The sequence below is a fragment of the Stenella coeruleoalba genome, assembly GCF_951394435.1.
Source record: "Stenella coeruleoalba genome assembly, chromosome: 15".
Lineage (NCBI taxonomy): Eukaryota > Metazoa > Chordata > Mammalia > Artiodactyla > Delphinidae > Stenella > Stenella coeruleoalba.
Genome location: NC_137161.1, coordinates 26936678 through 26957156, shown reverse-complemented (window position 1 = coordinate 26957156; position 20479 = coordinate 26936678). Strand labels below are relative to the sequence as shown.

Sequence of the window (20479 nt, the reverse complement as noted above, 5' to 3'; positions counted from 1 at the left end):
AGTGCAACAGCCTAAGGTGCGCCATGTGTCCTTCTGGGGAAGTTGTCCCTGAATCACGGGACCCTGGCAGCGGCAGGCTGCACAGGCTCCTGGGAGGGGAGGTGTGGATAGTGACTTGCGCTTGTACACAGGCTTCTTGTTGGCTGCAGTACCAGCCTTAGTGTCTCATGCCCATCTCTGTTGTCCGCACTGATAGCCGCTGCTAACGCCCATCTCTGGAGCTAGTTTAGGTGGTGCTCTGAATCCCCTCTCCTCGTGCACCCCAAAACAATGGTCTCTTGCCTCTTAGGCAGTTCCAGACTTTTTCCTGGACTCCCTCCAAGCTATCTGTGATGCACTAGCTCCCTTTAGGCTGTGTTCACACAGTCGTCTCCCTGGGATCTGACCTCCAAAGACCGAGCTTCAGTTCACAGCCCCCACCCACCCCAGTGGGTGAGCAGACAAGCCTCTCAGGCTGGTGATTGCTGGTCGGCACTGATCGTCTTTGTGGGAATCTCTCCACTTTGCCCTCTTCATCCCTGTTGCTGTGCTCTCCTCCATGGCGCTGAAGCTTCCCCCCCACACCCGGCCCCCATCTCCACCAGTGAAGGGGCTTCTTAGTGTGTGGAAACTTTTCCTCCTTCACAGCTCCCTCCCTGAGGTGCAGGTCCCATCCCTATCCTTTTGTCTCTGTTTATTCTTTATTTATTTTTTGCTCTACCTGGGTACGTGGGGAGTCTCTTGCCTTTGGGGAAGTCTGGGGTCTTCTGCCCGTGTTCAGTAGGTGTTCTGTAGGAGTTGTTCTGCATGTAGATGTCTTTCTGATGTACTTGTGGGAAGGAAGGTGATCTCCACTGTTACTCCTCTGCCATCTTGAAGGTCCCCTCACCACCCCAGACTCTGGTGAGGCGTGGTTGTTATATTAAGTCCAGAGGTTTTGGATGAAAGAGGGAGGAATGGGATACTCCAGCTTGGTTGAATTGGAAGTCAATTTTATTTATTTATTTATTTTTTCGCTTTTTCCTATCACACTCTTTGTGGTCATCTTCAATTACAGAACTCATTTCTCTGTATATATCTTTAAATTTCTCTCTCTCTCTGTTTTTTATTTTGTCCACTGATTTAGAACAATATACTGGCACTGGTCACCTGTCAACTGAGCTCTTCTATTTGCCCCATCTCTAGCCTGCTCCTTTCATAGGTTGTGGTCTGCACATGCAGTTCCTCCCCTGGCCCTCTGTGATGTTCCACAAAACTCGTGGTATGCCTGCAAGCTATCAGCTCAATTAGATCTTGATGTTCGAAGAAAGGGATCATTAGTTTGGCCCTGCAGGTTGTGCCAACATTCTTGGAGAACTGAGTGTGCTACCTGAGATCTGATGAGGAGTGAGTGTTCTCTGGGCATTTCCATTTATTTGCTCCTTATTACATCATATTGTGTCTGAATCATAGCTCAGTGCAACAATATGGCCACGTAAACTTCTTTTCCAACCCTTGCAAACACACGGCAGTGGAATGTGATGTGATTATGGCCAATGATATTAAGCAGAAAATTTTTGGTGGAGTATCTGGTAAGATACTTTAAATGGGAGGGGGCAAAGATTCAAGTCATGTGTACCCATTAGCTTTTTAAAAATAGTTAATTAATTAATTGATTTTTAACATCTTTATTGAAGTATAATTGCTTTACAAAGGTTTGTTAGTTTGTGCTTTATAACAAAGTGATTCAGCCATACATATACATACATCACCATATATTGTCCCTCTTGACTCTCCCTCCCACCCTCCGTTTCCCAGCCCTCTAGGTGGTCACAAAGCACCAAGCTGATCTCCCTGTGCTATGTGGCTGCTTCCCACTAGCTATCTATTTTACATTTGGTAGTGTATATATGTCCACGCCACTCTCTCACTTCATCTCAGCTTTCCCTTCCACATCCCCGTGTCCTCAAGTACATTCTCTATGTCTGTGCCTTTATTCCTGTCCTGCCCCTAGGTTCTTCAGAACCGATTTTTTTTTTTTTTTAGATTCCATATGGTATTTGTTTTTTGCTATCTGACTTACTTCACTCTATATGACAGACTCTATGTCCATCCATCTCACTACAAATAATTCAATTTTGTTTCTCTTTATGGCTGAGTAATATTCCATTGTATAAATGTGCCTTTCTTCTTTATCCATTCATCTGTTGATGTACACTTAGGTTGTTTCCATGTTCTGGCTATTGTAAATAGTGCTGCAATGAACATTTGGGTACATGACACTTTTTGAATTATGGTTTTCTCAGGGTATATGCCCAGTAGTGGGATTGTTGGGTCCTTTGGTAGTTCTGTTTTTAGCTTTTTAAGGAAGCTCCATACTGTTCTCCACAGTAGCTGTATCAATTTACATTCCCACCAACAGTGCAAGAGGGTTCCCTTTTCTCCACACCCTCTCCAGCATTTATTGTTTCTAGATTTTTTGATGATGGTCATTCTCACCGGTGTGAGGTGATATCTCATTGTAGTTTTGACTTGCGTTTCTCTAATGATTACTCATGTTGTGCATCCTTTCATGTGTTTGTTGGCAATCTGTATATCTTCTTTGGAGAAACGTCTCTTTAGGTCTTCCACCCATTTTTGAATTAGGTTGTTTGTCTTTCTGATATTGAGCTGCATGTGCTGCTTGTAAATTTTGGAGATTAATGCTTTGTCAGTTGCTTCCTTTGCAAATATTTTCTACCATTCTGAGGCTTGTATTTTTATATTGTTTATGATTTCCTTTGCTGTGCAATACTTTTAAGTTTCATTAGGTCCCATGTGTTTATTTTTATTTCCACTTCTCTAAGAGGTGGGTCAAAAAGGATCTTGCTGTGATTTATGTCATAGAGTGCTCTGCCAATATTTTCCTCTAAGAGTTTTATAGTTTCTGGTCTTACATCTAGCTCTTTAATCCATTTTGTTTTTATTTTTGTGTATGTGTTAGTAAGTGTTCTAATTACATTCTGTTACATATAGCTGTCCAGTTTTCCCAGGACCACTTATTGAAGAGGCTGTCTTTTCTCCACTGAATAGTCTTGCCTCCTTCATCAAAGATAAAGTGACCATATATGTATGAGTTTATCTCTGGGCTATCCATCCTGTTCCATTGATCTATATTTCTATTTTTGTGCCAGTAACATACTGTATTGATTACTGTAGCTTTGTAGTATAGTCTGAAGTCAGGGAGCCTGATTCCTCCAGCTCTTTTTTTCTTTCATGGATGCAACCTAAGTGTCCATTGAGAGATGAATGGATAAAGAAGATGTTGCACATATACACAGTGGAGTATTACTCAGTCATAAAAAATGAAATTGAGTTATTTGTAGGGAGGTGGATGGACATAGACTCTGTCATACAGAGTGAAGTAAATCAGAAACAGAAAAAATAAATACTGTAAGCTAACACATATATATGGAATCTAAAAAAAAAAAAGGTTCTGATGAACCCAGGGGCAGGATAGGAATAAAGATTCAGATGTAGAGAATGGACTTGAGGACGCAGGGAGGGGGAAGGGAAAGCTGAGATGAAGTGAGAGAGTGGCATGGACATATATACACTACCAAATGTAAAATAGATAGCTAGTGGAAAGCAGCTGCATAGCACAGGGAGATGAGCTTGGTGCTTTGGGACCACCTAAAAGGGTGGGATAAGGAGAGTGGGAGGGACCCGTGAGAGGGAAGGGATATGGGGATATATGTATATGTATAGCTCACTCACTTTGTTATAAAGCAGAAACTAACACAACATTGTAAAGCAATTATACTCCATTAAAGATGTTAAAAAAAGAAAAAATGCTTAAATGAAGTGACAAGGGCACACATGTCCATGGATAGGAAGACTCAACATAGTAAAGAAGTCATTTTTCTTCAAACTACAACACAGCTGTAACTCAATTGCTTTCATATTCCCAACAAGATCTTTTATAGATATACTCAAGACTATTCTAAAATTTTTATTGAAAGGCAGAGGAACTTGGGGAGCTACAACAATTTTCAGAAAGCAGAATAAAGCAGGAGGTATCCCTACACTATCTCAAGACATATTATACAGCTACAGTAATCAAGAATGTGTTGTACTGGCAGAGGAACAGGTACATAATCCATGCAATAGAATAGAGCACCAAGTATGGCCAACTAATTTTTGACAAACCTGCCAAAGCAATTCAATGGAGGAAGGATAGTACTTCCAACAAATGGTTACTGCAAAAATTGGATATCCATAGCAAAAAAAAAAAAAAAAAAAAATCCATTTAAAGCAAACTTCACAACTTATAAAAAAATTAATACACAATGGATTGGGGCATCACTCAGATGGAGAAGGGGATAATCTACGGGATATCATAAGCTTACTGGTCCAAAACAAATTGGATCATGATATAGCATTCTGCTATCATGGCTATATACACAGTGTTGCATACAGACAGAGGAGACGTAACTGGCTCCATGCAAGGTTAAGGAGGACTTTATTGGGGAGTTGTTTCTTTCCATCAGGCCCTACACATCCTTAGGATTATACTTCATTTCATAAGGCCTCAGTTTCCTATAACAGTTTCTAGAACAGAGCATTATTTTGTCATGCACACTCAATGATGTAAGTTAATCATCTGGTGTTCTGGGTGGCATAGCGTTCTCCTCCTCTCTGGTTCATCACCCATGATAGGCCAGTAAAGGTGACCACTCAGAGTCTTAACTGTGCAAAGCGTTCTGCATTCCTCAGGACACAGGGCTCCCTCTCTCCCAGAAGCCATGAATCTCCTGATGCTGACCTTCATGATATGTGGGTTACTAAATCTGGTGACCAAAGGTAATGGAACCCTACAATGGAGAGATGATGGAACTAGGATGAGTTGTTGACCCTGGGCTCCCAGGTGTCTTGAGGGGGCAAGAGGTCCACAGGAAAAGCCTTGGGCCAATAAAGAGCAGCACAAGTGCTCTTATGATGGCATGCTGGCAGCTCCATGTTCCTGCTCTCTAAGACTCTGTTAGAGGCACCTATGAAACTGGGGTGTCTTCTGAAACATTTCTCCAAAGGAAGAATTTCCTCAGTCTTCTGAGCAACTCTCTCTGTCTCTCTCTATAACTAACCACTGTTAACTCAGCCTGACTTTGCTTCTATTTTAACAATTTCATTGTTGCACCTGTTTTATTGTTGTGTCTCATTAGTCCAACTCTCACTACCATCTTGAATTCTCTTTTGTCGTGAAAGTGTTTTCAAGGGAGGTGCTCGTTTGTTTATGTTCTGAGGTACGGTGAACAAGTTCATCACACTTTTTGTAGGATCTGCAGAGCTGTCGTCAGAAAGATAACACAAATTTAAGTTAGAAGTGGGGATAAGTTAAGACAGAGTAAAAAGGTAAGTGACCAATAGGGACCTTCTGCTAATAGATCAATAATGAATGAGCTTATTCCCTCTTTTTAATAATGTTACTTTGGAAACTTACCTACTTTTATTGGAAAGTAATACTTGCAATTGATTAAAAAGTATCAAGCAATCAATAGGCTTATATGAGTTTAAGGAAAAGGACTCTCCTACCCTGGAATAACAGTACTTCAGTCTTCTCTTTCAGAATCTCTGAATCATTCAATGAAGTAATCTTACCAATTAGTTGTATATCCTAGTAGATCCAAATATTTATATACCTTAGATTTTTAAAAACCCAATGTAAAGAGATATGGGAACATATGTATATGTATAACTGATTCACTTTGTTATAAAGCAGAAACTAACACACCATTGTAAAGCAATTATACTCCAATAAAGATATTAAAAAAAAACCAATGTAAATTAATCATACGGATTCTTCTAAATGTACTAGCACAATATCTCGGAGACTTCTTATCAGTGCCTGAACCTACTTCATTATTTTTAATGTATACGTAGAATATATGGGGGTGAGGTTGTGAATTTCCTTTCTTATTTTAATTGGTCTGCTAAGCAGGAAACTTTTAATTATCAGAAAAAATTCAGCTAGGAAAATTAGTAAACAAATGTATATCTTTCCCCTTATGGCCACACACACACATACACACACACGCAAGATTGGCAAACAACTGACCGAATGGACTACAGTATGTGCACTCTTATCACTTGTGTGTGATAGTGTCAGCTTCCCACACACTGATCACTCCATTTTTTTATCACATTCTTTCGTGTATTACATTTCAATGTGTGAAAATGTTGCCTTATCTTTGTTTGAATTCATCACGCTTCAATTATAAATGAGTTTGAACATCTATTCCATTGTATTTCTGAACTCTTTCTTATTGATTTTTAAGAGTTCTTTATGCACTAAGAAAATGGACTCCAAACTTGGAGACGTTGTATCTTGCTTAGAAAGGTAATCACTACCGTGAGATGGACATACATGTGCCTATGTATCTATATCTTGATTCACATGGACACATGTAAGTGACGTAAAGAATTATCACCTACACTCAATTCTGATTATGAACTATTCACCGAAATTTTGGAAAGTTTTGAAATAATAAAGAAGTAACAATATGGTTTTGCCCTTTTGCTCTCCCTGAGATTCCTGGATAACGTGGGAAAAAAATGTATATCCTCCTTTAAAATTTTCTAAAACATGATGAGTATTCTCCCACATATTAAATATTCTCCAAAAACTGAACTTTTAATTATTGCATAGAATTTCATGCAATGGGTGCTCTGTACCTTTTTAAAAATCAATTAATTTTAAGTAATTTAATGGCTACGTTGAATCTTCATTGCTGCATGCGGGGTTTCTCTAGTTGCGCCGAGTGGGGGGCTACTCTTCGTTGCAGCGCGCGGGCTTCTCATTGTGGTGGCTTCTCTTGTTGTGGAGCACGGGTTCTGGGCATGTGAGCTTCAGTAGTTGTGGTGTGCAGGCTCAGTAGTTCTGGCTCGCAGGCTCTAGAGTACAGGCTTGGTGGTGTGGCACACAGGCTTAGTTGCTCCGTGGCATGTGGGATCTTTCCAGACCAGGGCTCGAAACCGTGTCCCCTGCACTGACAGGCGGATTCTTAACCACTGCACCACTAGGGAAGTCCCTCTGTACCTTTTTTATCCAATTTCATATTTGGACATTTATGTGCTTATCATTTTTGCTAAGAAGTGTATTTATGTTTCATATACAAGTATATTCTATACAACCATTCATAGACATAAACCATTCAACATAAAATTCCTAGACATGCACCTTATTCCTGTCTGCTTAGTGCATTGTCAAATTCTGAATATTGCAAATGTTTAAAATGAAGGAACATATCTAAGTTTATAATATTTTCTATTTCTTTGATTATGGAGAAGTCAAACTTCAAATATATATTTATCATGTATTTCGAATTTTCTATAAAGTGTGTGGTTCTGCTTATTTTCCTCTTTTATTGTGAGGGCGGTAGATTTGTTTCCTGCTGATTTATAAATTTTTGCTTATAGGTTCTATTTTGCAACTTAACTATTTAATGTTTTGAGTGTATTTTTCTGTTTTAAATTGAGATGGCACCTGAGGGTTTTGTAAAGAAACATTTTACCAAGCCAAACTGTCCATCAGTGGAGTGCTGTTAATAGCTGTATTTAAGTTGATGCTATCTGATTCTGTATCTGTTTTCTTTCCTTTTCTTTTTTTTTTTCAGAGAGAATTCACACAAGGGATAATATTTTGGCTAGATGGCTTATGTGCCTGAATTAATACCACTGTAATTCATATTTTTTAGATTTATGATTTTGAAATATTGGTGATGGAGGTCACAAGTCCTAATGACATAATAATGCCAGACTGAGGAGCTTTGAAATAAGTGATGGCTGTCATTCTAAAAAAAAAAAAAATACATTAAGTTATAGATTATTCCCAGTCACCATCCTTGTATTGCTTAAGCCATATTCTTGGAACTATCTTTGATATTCTAAGCTGTGATATCCGTATCTACCAGGAAATCTCTTACATCTACCTGCAAATTATGTCTAGAACCAACTGATCTCACCGCCTCCATCCACTGCTACCGCTCTGATTCAAGTCACTATCATCTCTCACCTGTTACTGCTTCTTATAGCTTCCGCACAGGTCTCTGTCCTTCTACTCTTGCCTCCTGCTGTCTTCTGTCAAGATAGCATAGAGTGTGATCTGCTCACACTGGAAGTCAGACCACGTACCTCTTCTGCTCAAATCTCGGCAGTGGCCCCCTCTTCACTCAGAACAATAACCAGGGTCCTTACAGTGACCCACCAGGCCCTCCATGATCTGGTGCCTATGACCTCTCTCACCTCGTCTCCCACTACTCTAGTCCTCTAGTCCTTGCTCACTTTGCCAGAGCCACACTGGCAAAGTGTGGCTTTCCACAGTGCCCTTCCTCAAACATGCCAGGCTTGCTCAACCCACAGAGTTCTGTTTTTTCCTCTGCTTAGAATGCACTTGCCCTACATACTGGTGTGACTAATTCCTTCACCACCTTCAAGTCATCGTTTAATCGTCACCTTCTCTCAAGACCTCTGCTAACTGCTGTTTAAGAAACAGTCATCTGTCCCCATGACACACCAAATAGATTCCACTTAAATCTATTCTCTCATTTCTGAAAACTACTTATCATCCTCTCACATACAGGATAATTTACTCGTTTTCTTTACTGTCTGTTTTCCCCTGCTAGAAAGTAAGCTCTATGTGATTTTGTCTGCTTAGTTCACAAATGTACCCCGAGGACCTGGAACAGAGTCTGTACCATAGTTAGGGGCTCAAACCTCTGTTGAGTGATGAGCTGTACCCGAAATTTTAACTCTGGCAGGAATAGTTGAAAAGGAGTAATGAGCAATGCAAGTGAGAGGCAAGTTTAAAGAAGAATTGACAGAACAAGATGATTTAACGTGTTTGGGAATGGAAGAGAAATGCTGACAGGACTCAGATTTCGAGGATGGGTACCCTGGAGGAAAAAAAAAAAATACATAGAGAGGTAATCTTTGTAGAAGTTAGGAATGAGGAAGCAATGTTAGACTTTGTCCAGGATGAAAGATGTGGTACGGCTACCCTCGAAACTTACAGAAAATTCTACCAAGGGCAATAGAATTGGAGCCAGTAAAATAATAAAAGAACAGTGAATCATTGGAGAAGTTGGGATAAAGCCAACATCCCCAGGGGAGGAAATAGGAGCCAAGTTTTCATTGTGCTCTCTCTCCACCTCAACCCACGAAAGGTACTTTTCATACTTTATCAAGTTAAATGCAAAAAGGGTTGTTTTGAGAATTACTTGACCTTCTTCATACATCCTTGGCTTCCTCCAACATAGAGCCTTTGCACTAGCTGTTTCCTAGAATACACCAACCTTGGTACTTCTCGGGTGGTTTGCTGAGAAAGATGGTCATATAGTTGCTTGATAAATGATCATACAATGGAACAGACTAGTTTCACGGTAGATGCCTATCCTCCCTCCTCCAATGAATTAACACGCTGCTTCGTAATCCTACTGTATTTCTTGTGTGAGCTCATCTTTCCTCTTTCCTAGGCCACCTTTTTGCACTGACCTTTCTTTCTTTTCAATTCTCCTGCTCCACTCCTGTCTGTGATGTTCCCTCCCAGCTTAGGACTTTACCCCACATTCAAAAATTCAAATGGCACTTTTTACCGCTGCCAACACTCATACCAGTATGGCTTTTCACCCATCTTCTCTTTCCCTCTTGACATAGCTGAGGAAGTGTGCTTCTCCATATCACGTACAGTCAGATGCTGTATGTGTTCTTAATCCTTGTCACCTAATCAAGGACTATGCCCTTCTTTTGCCTCATTTCCCTCTTCTACGTTAATCTCTCCCTTTCTACTTGTTCCTTCTTAATATTTGCAAACATGCTCTCTTATTTCGCAGCCTTCAAAACAAACCTGAAAAACCTTCCCTTGACTCCATATTGTCCTCCGAGCACTTCTCTATTTCTCTGCTCTTCCTCACAGCTAAACTTCCTAAGAGTTTTGTCTCCAGGTGCTATTTCCACTTCTCATTCACATGTCAACCACTTCACTTCTGTTTCTCCTCTTCTTACCACTCTGAAGATTACCAGTGACACTCATCATGTTAAATGCAGTGGAGGCTCCAGCTCCTGCGTTATCTCGCTCAACCTCACAGCAGTATTTGCCTACAAGTGTCCACGTGTTCCTTTAGGAAACGTTTTCCTCACTTGCGTAATCTAGTCATACCTGATACAACTTTCTTTGTATCCCTTTGGCATATGCCATTTTCATGCACACCAGCCTGACCCGCACCTGGCAGTATCCTCAAAGCATGGTCGATTGCTTGCAAATCAGTCCTGAACGCGGCAGTCTGGAAGTGACAGGGAATTGTCAGCTCACTCTGGTATCATCTATCAACTACTGGATGGTGGGGAAATATTCCAGCTCCTCTGACCCTCAAGAAGGATAACTTGGACCTTTGTCCTAGCCATACACTAGTTGCTGGATTTCCCCATGGGGTCATGCTCTAGTCAATCACAGTGGTAACTAACTGTATAACTCTCCTCTCTTTGGCTGTCTTATTTCCATAACTTCCCCATTTCCAAACTGATTTGGCGATGTGGGGAGTGCTGAATGCCCTCAACTCATTTATTATACAGTAGTCAAAATTTATCCCAAGGTCTGCTTTTGGGAAAACTAATCTAATTCTCCAGTGTCTCAGTCTCCTGTTTCGCTCTAAGTATCTGGCTGTTCCTTCTGAGCCTTCTCCTCCTATCTGAGCTCTCAATATTGACACTCCCCAGAATTTAACTATGGCCCCCTTTTATCTCACATTATTCCAACACTATATGTACTTTATCTATAACTGTAGTTTTAAATACTATCCATGGCAATGATTCCACAATTTACATCTACAGTCCAAACTTGTCTACCGAGTTGCTACAGCTATATCCTACTGCCCTCTGGACATCTGAGGTATATTGTGCTATATACCCCAAAACAAGTACTTGTAACCACCTTTTTCTCTTCCCTCCAAATCGTGTTCTTTCCTCTGTTTACTATTCTATGAATAGCAAGTATCACGAATCTCCCCTGTATCAGCTCAGAAATGTACTAATGTACTTGGATTTCTCCATCCTCCGCTGACTTATATCCAAACAATCGATGTCTTTAATCTGTTCTCTTCTTTACAACTCTCACAGCCCTGGTTCCAGCCATCTTCATGTTTTACTTGGCCAAAGCTTCTAACGTGTCTCCCAGATTCTATTCTTCCTTTTCCCTTATCTAATTTCCATGTGAAATCCCAGCTAACTGAAGTAAATTAACTCACATAATGGTTTGGAATAAATAAAAATGCTTAATAATGGCCAAATTGATTAGGCAATGGCATGGTTACTTCAAGCTCATTTTATCTCGTGCTCCTTTGTTCTTTGCACAATATACTTCAGACTCTTCAGCCTTCTCTTAATACCTTAAAGACATGATGCTGTTTCTCCACACTGGGACTGAGCATTTGATGGTCCTTTCCTGAAATAATCTTTGCCTCCTGTGTATCCTGTAGCCTCCTTTCATCCTTCTTGCCTTGCCATGGCTTAACTATTAGCTTTGCATATGTCTATCCTCTCTGTCTCATCTTCTTCCTCCTCCTCCTCTTTCCTTCTTCTCTGGTCTTTCTCCTGCCCCCTCCCCTCTCCTTCTCTCTCTCCTCTCCCCACCACCAGCAATTTCCTTGATAGCACATGTCACAGTTTTTAATATACAGTTTTAGTTTTCTTCTTTGTCTCTCCAAATGGCTTGTGGTATATGTTATCATATTACTTTAGATGGCAATAGTAGTAGTTGTCAAACTTTGGAATTAATGTTTGTTGTCTTGTGGCTAGAATTTAAAAATTGACTGCTTGTTTAACCCTGCAGCTGGCTGGTTTGTTGAAAGATGCTGGAAGAATGGTGTAGGACACTGCAGAAAACGATGTTTACATCTCGAAAGGTACAAACTTCTTTGTATGAACAAGCTGTCATGCTGCATTCCCCTAAGCAGTGACGATCCTTACACTCCATGGCCAATACGTCCCACATTCGGTGAAGATGTAACTTTTGGATTTGGTACTCACGATGGCTTTCCTTTTTCTCCCGTATCTGGGTTTGATGATGAGGTAACAATTAAAACAACTAAGACTCAAGAAACCACAGTAACTGGGACGACTGCTTCCGAGAGAGATTCTACCCAGACTTTGACAACTATTCCTCAGAGCATTGAGGGTACAACATTTTCTCATGAGCCTGAGACAGCAGATCTATATAAGTATTGGGACTAATATCCAGGGAGCCAATTCTACAGATGTTATTTCACCGGGGACAGTTCAATTGAGAATTGGATGACATAGAGGTGGACATAATGCTACTGCCAAGGCAAGAACTGAGAGAGTTACCTCACAATTAGAAATGTATAAAGAGAAGTGTATAGAAGATATAGGGATTCTTTATTTTGGGCTTAAATTTTTTCTTTGTTTTCCTCTGATATACTAATATACATGTGCTAATATTTGGCATCAGGTGATATTTGTGTGTGTATTTTTCCATAATAAACAAACAAACAAACACATAAATAAATACCACAGTTTGGAGTTACCTGTATAGTTGAGACTGAAATTTTGATTTTAGTAATACCTGAAACACTTACTATCATATATGGAAGTACCTATGAAGGCACATAAAAAGTTCCAGACAAGTCCTCCCTTTCCTGTCCCTCTGTCCTCACCAACATTTATTGTAAGTGCTGACTTTAAATCCCTGTTTGTATCATGAGGTCAAATTTTGTTTAATACTTCAACCGGAAACAAACCCAGTTTTAGTTAGAAACTACCTCATTCACCACAAACACTGATTTAACTAGATAGAGGTGCACATGGGACTTGCCTTAAGAGTACATCATATTAAATTAAGAGCTACATCACAAATTCTACTTATCTTTCCAATGCCCTTTCCACTCAAAAGTCTACTCAAAACTTCCAACTGTGGTGGTCTCATTGCGTGCCTCTCCAGATGTTCATTTTGTCCACAAATACTAGTTGTGTGTAGGGGGTCTATGCTTTGTCTGCCTCTGTGCGTGTGAGTGCTGTTTGCACAGCAACTGGTGGATCAGCGACTTTACTCTCTGATATCACAGAGAAGTAGTTACTCACTCTAAGGTTGACTAATTGTTAATGTGCTGAACTAAGGCTGGTGTGCTTCTGAGAGCCACAGTCCCAGATGCCTAAATGTCTCAGAATCAAGAAGGTTTATTCTCTAATTCTTTTTATTTTCTTAGGGTCAAGCTGCCAGTGACCCCAGCTGTAGATTTGATATTGGCCATCAGGCCACTGACCTTTAAGTAGGCATCATATTCCAATAGATCTTGGGCCTCTTGTTGGCTGGCAAACTATCCTACTTTGCTTGGGACTGAGGGTCTTCCCAGAACATGGGAATTAGAGTGCCAAAACCAAGAAAGTCTTCAGCAAACCTGGACAAGGTGATCGCCTTCTTTCTAGTGTACCTTGGCCTAAATTGCTCTTCTCCATTTCTTTGTATGGCTGACACCTCTTCACAGAGGCATTCTTTCACCATAAAGACATCCCTAGGCCACCAGTCTGCCTCAGCCTAGAGTACTCTTCTTGTATACCTTTGCCTTAAATGTCATCTCCTCAGAAATAATCCTTGGCCACAAGACCACTCCTCACACTACTCTGCATTATTTTCTTCCTATCATTTAAATTCTTTGAAATTATTTTGTAGATTTCTTTGCTCTCCTTCTAAATTATTTTATCATTTACTTACATATAGCCTGTCATCACTACTATAATGTACATGGGGTCCTTACACTGTGGTCCTGTTCATGGCTGCATCCCAAGCTGCTAGACCAGTGCCTTGCACATGGTGGATGCTCAATAAAAATTTTTGCACTTGTTCATGAAATCATCTCAATCAATATGAGAAGATCTGAAAATATAAAGTAGTAATCTTCGGGCTTCCCTGGTGGTGCAGTGGTTGAGAGTCTGTCTGCCCGATGCAGGGGACACAGGTTCATGCCCCGGTCTGGGAAGATCCCACATGTCACGGAGTGGCTGGACCCGTGGGCCATGGCCACTGAGCCTGCACGTCCGGAACCTGTGTTCCGCAACAGGAGAGGCCACTACAGTGAGAGGCCCACCTACCACAAAAATAAATAAATAAATAAATAAATAAAGTGGTAATCTTCAAACTGGAATACTGGTTGCAACATTTTTTCCCAAGATATGCATGTTGATAATTTAAGGGAAATATTTTTTGACCCTTAATTTTTTAATATCTTGTGATACTCAGAGCATTCTTTTTTTTTTAATTCAGTTATAGTTTCTTTACTATAGTAAAGTGTTTACTATAGCATAGTGTTGTGTTAGGTTCTGCTGTACACCGAAGTGAATCAGCTTTATGTATACATATATCCCCCCTTTTTTGGATTTCCTTCCCATTTAGGTCACCACAGAGCATCGAGACTAGTCCCTTGTGCTATATAGCAGGTTCTCTTTAGTTATCTGTTTATATATAGTAGCGTATGTATGTCAATCCCAATCTCCCAATTCATCCCAACCATCCCCTTTTCCCTGTTGGTGTTCATATGTTTGTTTTCTATGTCTGTGTCTCTATTATTGCTTTGCAAATTAATTCATCTGTACCATTTGTCTAGATTCCATATGTAAGCATTAATATATGATATTTTTCTCCTTCTGACTTACATTACTCTGTATGATAGTCTCTACATCCATCCACATCTCTAGAGATGACCCCATTTTGTTCTTTTTTATGGCTGAGTAATATTCCATTGTATATATGTACCACATCTTTTTTTTTTTTTTTTTTTTTTTTGCCGTACGCAGGCCTCTCACTGTTGTGGCCTCTCCCATTGCAGAGCACAGGCTCCATACGTGCAGGCTCAGCAGCCATGGCTCATGGGCCCAGCCACTCTGCGGCATGTGGGATCTTCCCAGACCAGGGCACGAATCTGTGTCCCCTGCATCGGCAGGCAGACTCTCAACCACTGCGCCACCAGGGAAGCCCATGTACCACATCTTTATCCATTCATCTGTTGATGGACATTTAGGTTGTTTCCATATCACTTAACAGGCTCTTCTGTCTCCACTTTGTAAATTTTTGTTCTTTAACTTTGAAAGAAAACTTACCTCTCACCTCTTCTTTTTCTGCCAATCATGGATTGCTCAGAGTGGAAAAAGGTCCACGTGTCAAACCAGTTGATAGTTGAAAGATTGGTGCTGGTATTCAGAAAGTAAGTAATCATAGACTTTGGATAACAAATCCTTTAGAAATTCAAGTGACTTTGCATTTTTCATTTACCATAACAATGACAGCAGGGCAAATCACCTGGTGGGTGATAGATCTTTGTAAATAAAATTTAGTGATAGCTTACTATGGGATTTGGGGCATATAAATTGCAAGGACTTAAAAGAACTGTGTACTCTCTCTCTCTCCCCATGTATCTATCATTTATCTATCTACCACCTAATCTTTAAACTTTCACATTTACCTTTTCGTGTGAATAAGATGTCTCAGTGATTACATTTAAAAAAATAAAAACTGGGAAGAAATTTGGTACTGACTCTCATCTCATCAGTAAAAAATAATATTCATCTACTACACATAAGCTAATTGAGAGAAAGCAATATGTATTTACTAAGAGGATGCATTTGTAGTACAAAAAATGTTATTCTTCATAAATAAATATTTTTCACATTTTATAATACATTTATGTGGTTTTAATCAATTTTGTTCCAAATATTGTAATAATGACTCAGTCTTGAATATGCTGTTAAATATTTAGAGCCTTATATTTACACAGATTTCACAATAAAAATTACAATATATATCCACATTTTTGCAGAGAAATATGATAGAATTATCAACAGTAGAGTTTCAAAGACTAAAATATATTACATTAAGGTCTAATTTTATGGGTATGTTGGAATAAAAACGAACAGCTGGAATAAAAGTTTAAAGAGAAAAAATGATGTAATATTGCTAATTGTTAAGGAAATGATTCCTTGCATATTTATTAAATGGATTACTGTCAATAACAAATTCTATGCATTCAGATTGAATTGAAAATTTAAATTGTAATTTTTTACGTGTCAATTTTTATAATATACCAGTAATCACATCATCTTGTTATATAAATTTATGATGAAATATTTTATATCTCAATTTAAAATTGTGTAAGAAAAAACACACCCTCAAAATCCAAAAAATTCAGGTTCGGACTGATGATTGTTTTTCCAATACTCTGATCATTATGTTTTTTTAAAAAATTCCTGTATATTCCGTTTCCATGATTATAGGTTTCACCATCATGCAGCATGATAGCTTTTGCTTTCTTTTTTAAAATTATTTTTTAATAAATGTTTATTATACCTATGTGAACTGCTAATTTTTAATCAAAAGCTCAGAACAGAGGACACTTGTTCAGGACCTCATGGTTATAAAGGACAAGACAGAGAACAGAAGAAAAGGGAAAGCACGGGGAGGAAGAGCACAGATGAAATTAAACAGATGTGACTTTGACTTTCAAGTCTACCACTTAGAAGTGACTTAATTTTGGGTGAGTTACACACCTATATGAGCCACAGTTTTCTCATCTCTAAAGTTGGAACAGTATCTACTTTTCAGGGGTCTTCTGAGGATTCAAAATTGTTCTTTTTCTTTTACTGGGGTATTGTTGTTTTAAAATGTGTTTGTTTCTACTGTATAGTGAAGTGGAGTTCCCTGTGCTATACAGCAAGTTCTCATTAGTTATCTATTTTATACATATTAGCGTATATATGTCAATCTCAATCTCCCAATTCATCCCACCCCCACCTTTCCCACCTTGGTGTCCATATGTTTGTTCTCTATGTCTGTGTCTCTATTTCTGCTTAGTAAACAGGTTCATCTGTACCATTTTTTTAGACTCCACATATATAAGTTAATTTATGATATTTATTTTCCTCTTTCTGACTTACTTCACTCTATATGACAGTCACTAGGTCCATCCACATCTCTATAAATGACTCAGTTTTGTTCCCTTTTATGGCTGAGTAATATTCTATTGAATATAGTGGTATCTGTACCACGTCTTCTTTACCCATTTGTCTGTCCGTGGGCATTTAGGTTGCTTCCATGACTTGGCTGTTGTAAATAGTGCTGCAATGAACACTGGGGTGAATGTGTATGTTTGAATTATGGTTCTCTCTGGGTATATGCCCAGTAGTGGGGTTGCTGGGTCATATGGTAAATCTATTTTAATTTTTTTTTGCTTTAGGATTTTTTCTTTCTTTCTTTTTTTTTGCAGTACACGGGCCTCTCACTGTTGTGGCCTCTCCCATCGCGGAGCACAGGCTCCAGATGTGCAGGTTCAGCGGCCATGGCTTACAGGCCCAGCCGCTCCGCAGCAGGTGGGATCTTCCTGGACCGGGGCACGAACCCACGTCCCCTGCATCGGCAGGCGGACTCTCAACCACTGTGCCACCAGGGAAGCCCTCTTTTTCATTTTATTGATGATATCTTTTAATGTGTAAGTTTTAAATTTCTATGAACTTCCTTTTGTTGTCGCTTTTGCTTTTGGTATCATATCTAAAAAATCATTGCTTAATTCAAGATCATGAAGATTTACTCTTGTGTTTTCTTCTGAGAGTTTTAATTCTAACTCTTACATTTAGCTCTTTGATCCATTTTAATTTAATTTGTGTATGATATAACACAGGAGTCTTAATTTGTTCTTTTGTGTGTGGTTCTCCAGTTTTCTCAACTCTGTTCATTAAAAAGATGATTCTTCATTGAATTGTCTTGAAACTCTTATAGAAAATCAGTTGACGTTAAGTATTAAGATTCATTTCTAGACTCTCAATTCTATTCCATTGTTACATATGTCTAGCTATTTTGGAGTGTCCCCATCACCTCTCAGGTCTGATGATTCACCAGACCTAGATAAGCTCATGTGTACAATTTATTACCTTTAAAGGATACAGACTGAAATCAGCAAAGGAAAAAGACATAGAAGGAGTCTAGAAGAAACCAAGTATAAGATTCCTAGTTGGGTCACATGGACCCAGCTTAATTCTCCCAGCCATGATGTGTGATAACATATGCACAGTGCTGCCAGCCAAGGAAGCTTACTGGACCCTTGGTGTCTAGGGTTTCTATTGGGGATCAATCATGTAGGCATGGAGCACTCACATGCATGAAATTAACTACCCATCTTCAAATCCTGCTTCTAGAGTTCAAACTGATACAGCTTAGCCTAAAATCATATAAACCAGGTATTCACTGTATATCACATGGTTAGGACAAAATATCTGGCATGGTCCAAGTCAGGAATGCAAAGACACTTTCTCAGGTGGGATACTTTAAGGGTTCAGAGGTTATTTGCCAGATGCTGGTCATCGAACAATTCTGATGATTTTTGAAATGTGTAGATTTGGTCAGCCACAAGTCTGCTGTTAGTGATTTATTTCATAGTTTACACCCATGGCCTTTTGCTTAGGTTCTCTCAGAGAAAAATGATCCTGATTGAGCATTTACATTTAGTATAACATTTATGTAACATATATAGCAATAGTATCAGGGTGAATATGCATAACTTTTGGAGAAGCCAGTGTGCGGTAGGAATAGACTTCAAGAAAACTTATCTACTATATAAAGCCATTATATACATTTTACATGTTTTTTTACATTATAATTTTTTTTTTAAAGAAGATGTTAGGGGTAGGAGTTTATTAATTAATTTATTTATTTTTGCTGTGTTGGGTCTTCGTTTCTGTGCTAGGGCTTTCTCTAGTTGTGGCAAGTGGGGGCCACTCTTCGTCGCGGTGCGCGGGCCTCTCACTGTCGCGGCCTCTCTTGTTGCGGAGCACAGGCTCCAGACGCGCAGGCTCAGTAGTTGTGGCTCACGGGCCCGGTTGCTCCGCGGCATGTGGGATCCTCCCAGACCAGGGCTCAAACCCGTGTCCCCTGCATTAGCAGGCAGATTCTCAACCACTGCACCACCAGGGAAGCCCTACATTATAATTTGATTACTTGTTTCCCCCTTGATCTACCATTTTACCTTATGATAAATGTGTGCAGAACTACTTAGTATAGAAATTAGTTTATTGTTGGGCAGAGCCACGAGTGACTATCTCATATACAATTATAACAAAGAGAATAAAATACTTAGGAATGAATTTAACCAAAGAGGTGAAAGACCTGTACCCTGAACACTATAAGACATTTTAAAAATTGAACTAGTTGATTCACAATGTGGTGTTATTTTCTGTTGTACAGCAAAGTGATTCAGTTATGTATGTTTGTTTTCTGTGTGTCTGTTTCTGTTTTGTAAATAAGTTCATTTGTATCATATTTTAGGTTCCATATATAAGCGACATCGTATTGAGGCAGGAGATAGAAGGGTTCCAGGTTAAGCATGTACAACTGGCCTCCTGTTTACATTTCATGGGGTAGGAAAAGTGTGTGCTTCAGGCTGGACACTTAAAACTAGCCTCCTGTTTGCATTGCCTGAGACAAGAGATAGGTGGGCTCCAGGTTAGGCATTTACAATCAGCCTCCTGTTTGCTCTCCGAAATGGAAGTAACAACAGAAACAGGGTAAATAGCCAGGTTTCATCTCCTATGGACACCTTAAGATAGCTGTCATGGCAGGAACAAAGAGGGGCTAAACCCTGCTTGAGTAAAGGATCAAGAGAACACATATTTCCCCTCCTTGGGGCAAGGGAGACACTACACATGCACAGAAAGCCTCCTTGCAGGTGAAAATTCAGGGGATGCCAGGCCATACTAAAAAAGTCCACCCGTGCATATTTCTGCATCTACTCTGCTTTTCCAATAAACAATACTTTTTCCAATACTTTTCTCTTTACCTTCTGCCTCCTCATCAGAATTTTTTCTTGTCAAGGTAGGCAAGGACTGGGGATTTAGGCCCTAGCTGCTGGCCCCTGTGGTCTAGTGATTAGGACTCCTGATCAGGAAACTAAGGTCTCGCTTCCAGATACTACTCATTGCTGCAAGCATCCAAAATCAATATGATTTTTGTCTTTCACTGTCTTACTTACTTCACTTAGTATAATAATCTCTAGGTCCACCCATGTTGCTGCAAATGGCATTATTTCATTCCTTCTTTATGGCTGAGTAGTATTTCATTGTATATATGAACCACAATTTCTTTATCCATTCATCTGTTGATGGACATTTAGGTTCCTTCCATGTCTTGGCTATTGTACATATTTCTGTCATGAACATTGGTGTGCATGTATCTTTTTGAATTAGAGTTTTCATCTTTTCTGGATATATGCCCAAGAGTGGGATTGCTGGATCATATGGTAACTCTATTTTTAGTTTTTTAAGGAACCTCCATACTGTTCTCCATAGTGGTTGCACAAATTTATATTCCCACCAACAGTGTAGAAGTGTTCCCTTTTCTCCACATCCTCTCCAGCATTTATTGTTCGTGGACTTTTTAATGATGGTCATTCTGATGGGTGTGAAGTGATACTTCATTGTAGTTTTGATTTGCATTTCT

General features: G+C 39.5%; 1 protein-coding gene across 1 annotated transcript; it reads left to right on the top strand.

Moving 5' to 3' along the window:
* Positions 1-4742: 4742 nt before the first annotated feature.
* Positions 4743-14419, top strand: DEFB125 (defensin beta 125; the record flags this gene model as incomplete). Its single annotated transcript, XM_079944626.1, has 3 exons — positions 4743-4800; positions 11819-12057; positions 14396-14419. The coding sequence occupies 3 exons, from the start codon at positions 4743-4745 to the stop codon at positions 14417-14419; spliced, it is 321 nt and encodes a 106-aa protein (XP_079800752.1).
* Between the last annotated feature and the right edge of the window lie 6060 nt (positions 14420-20479).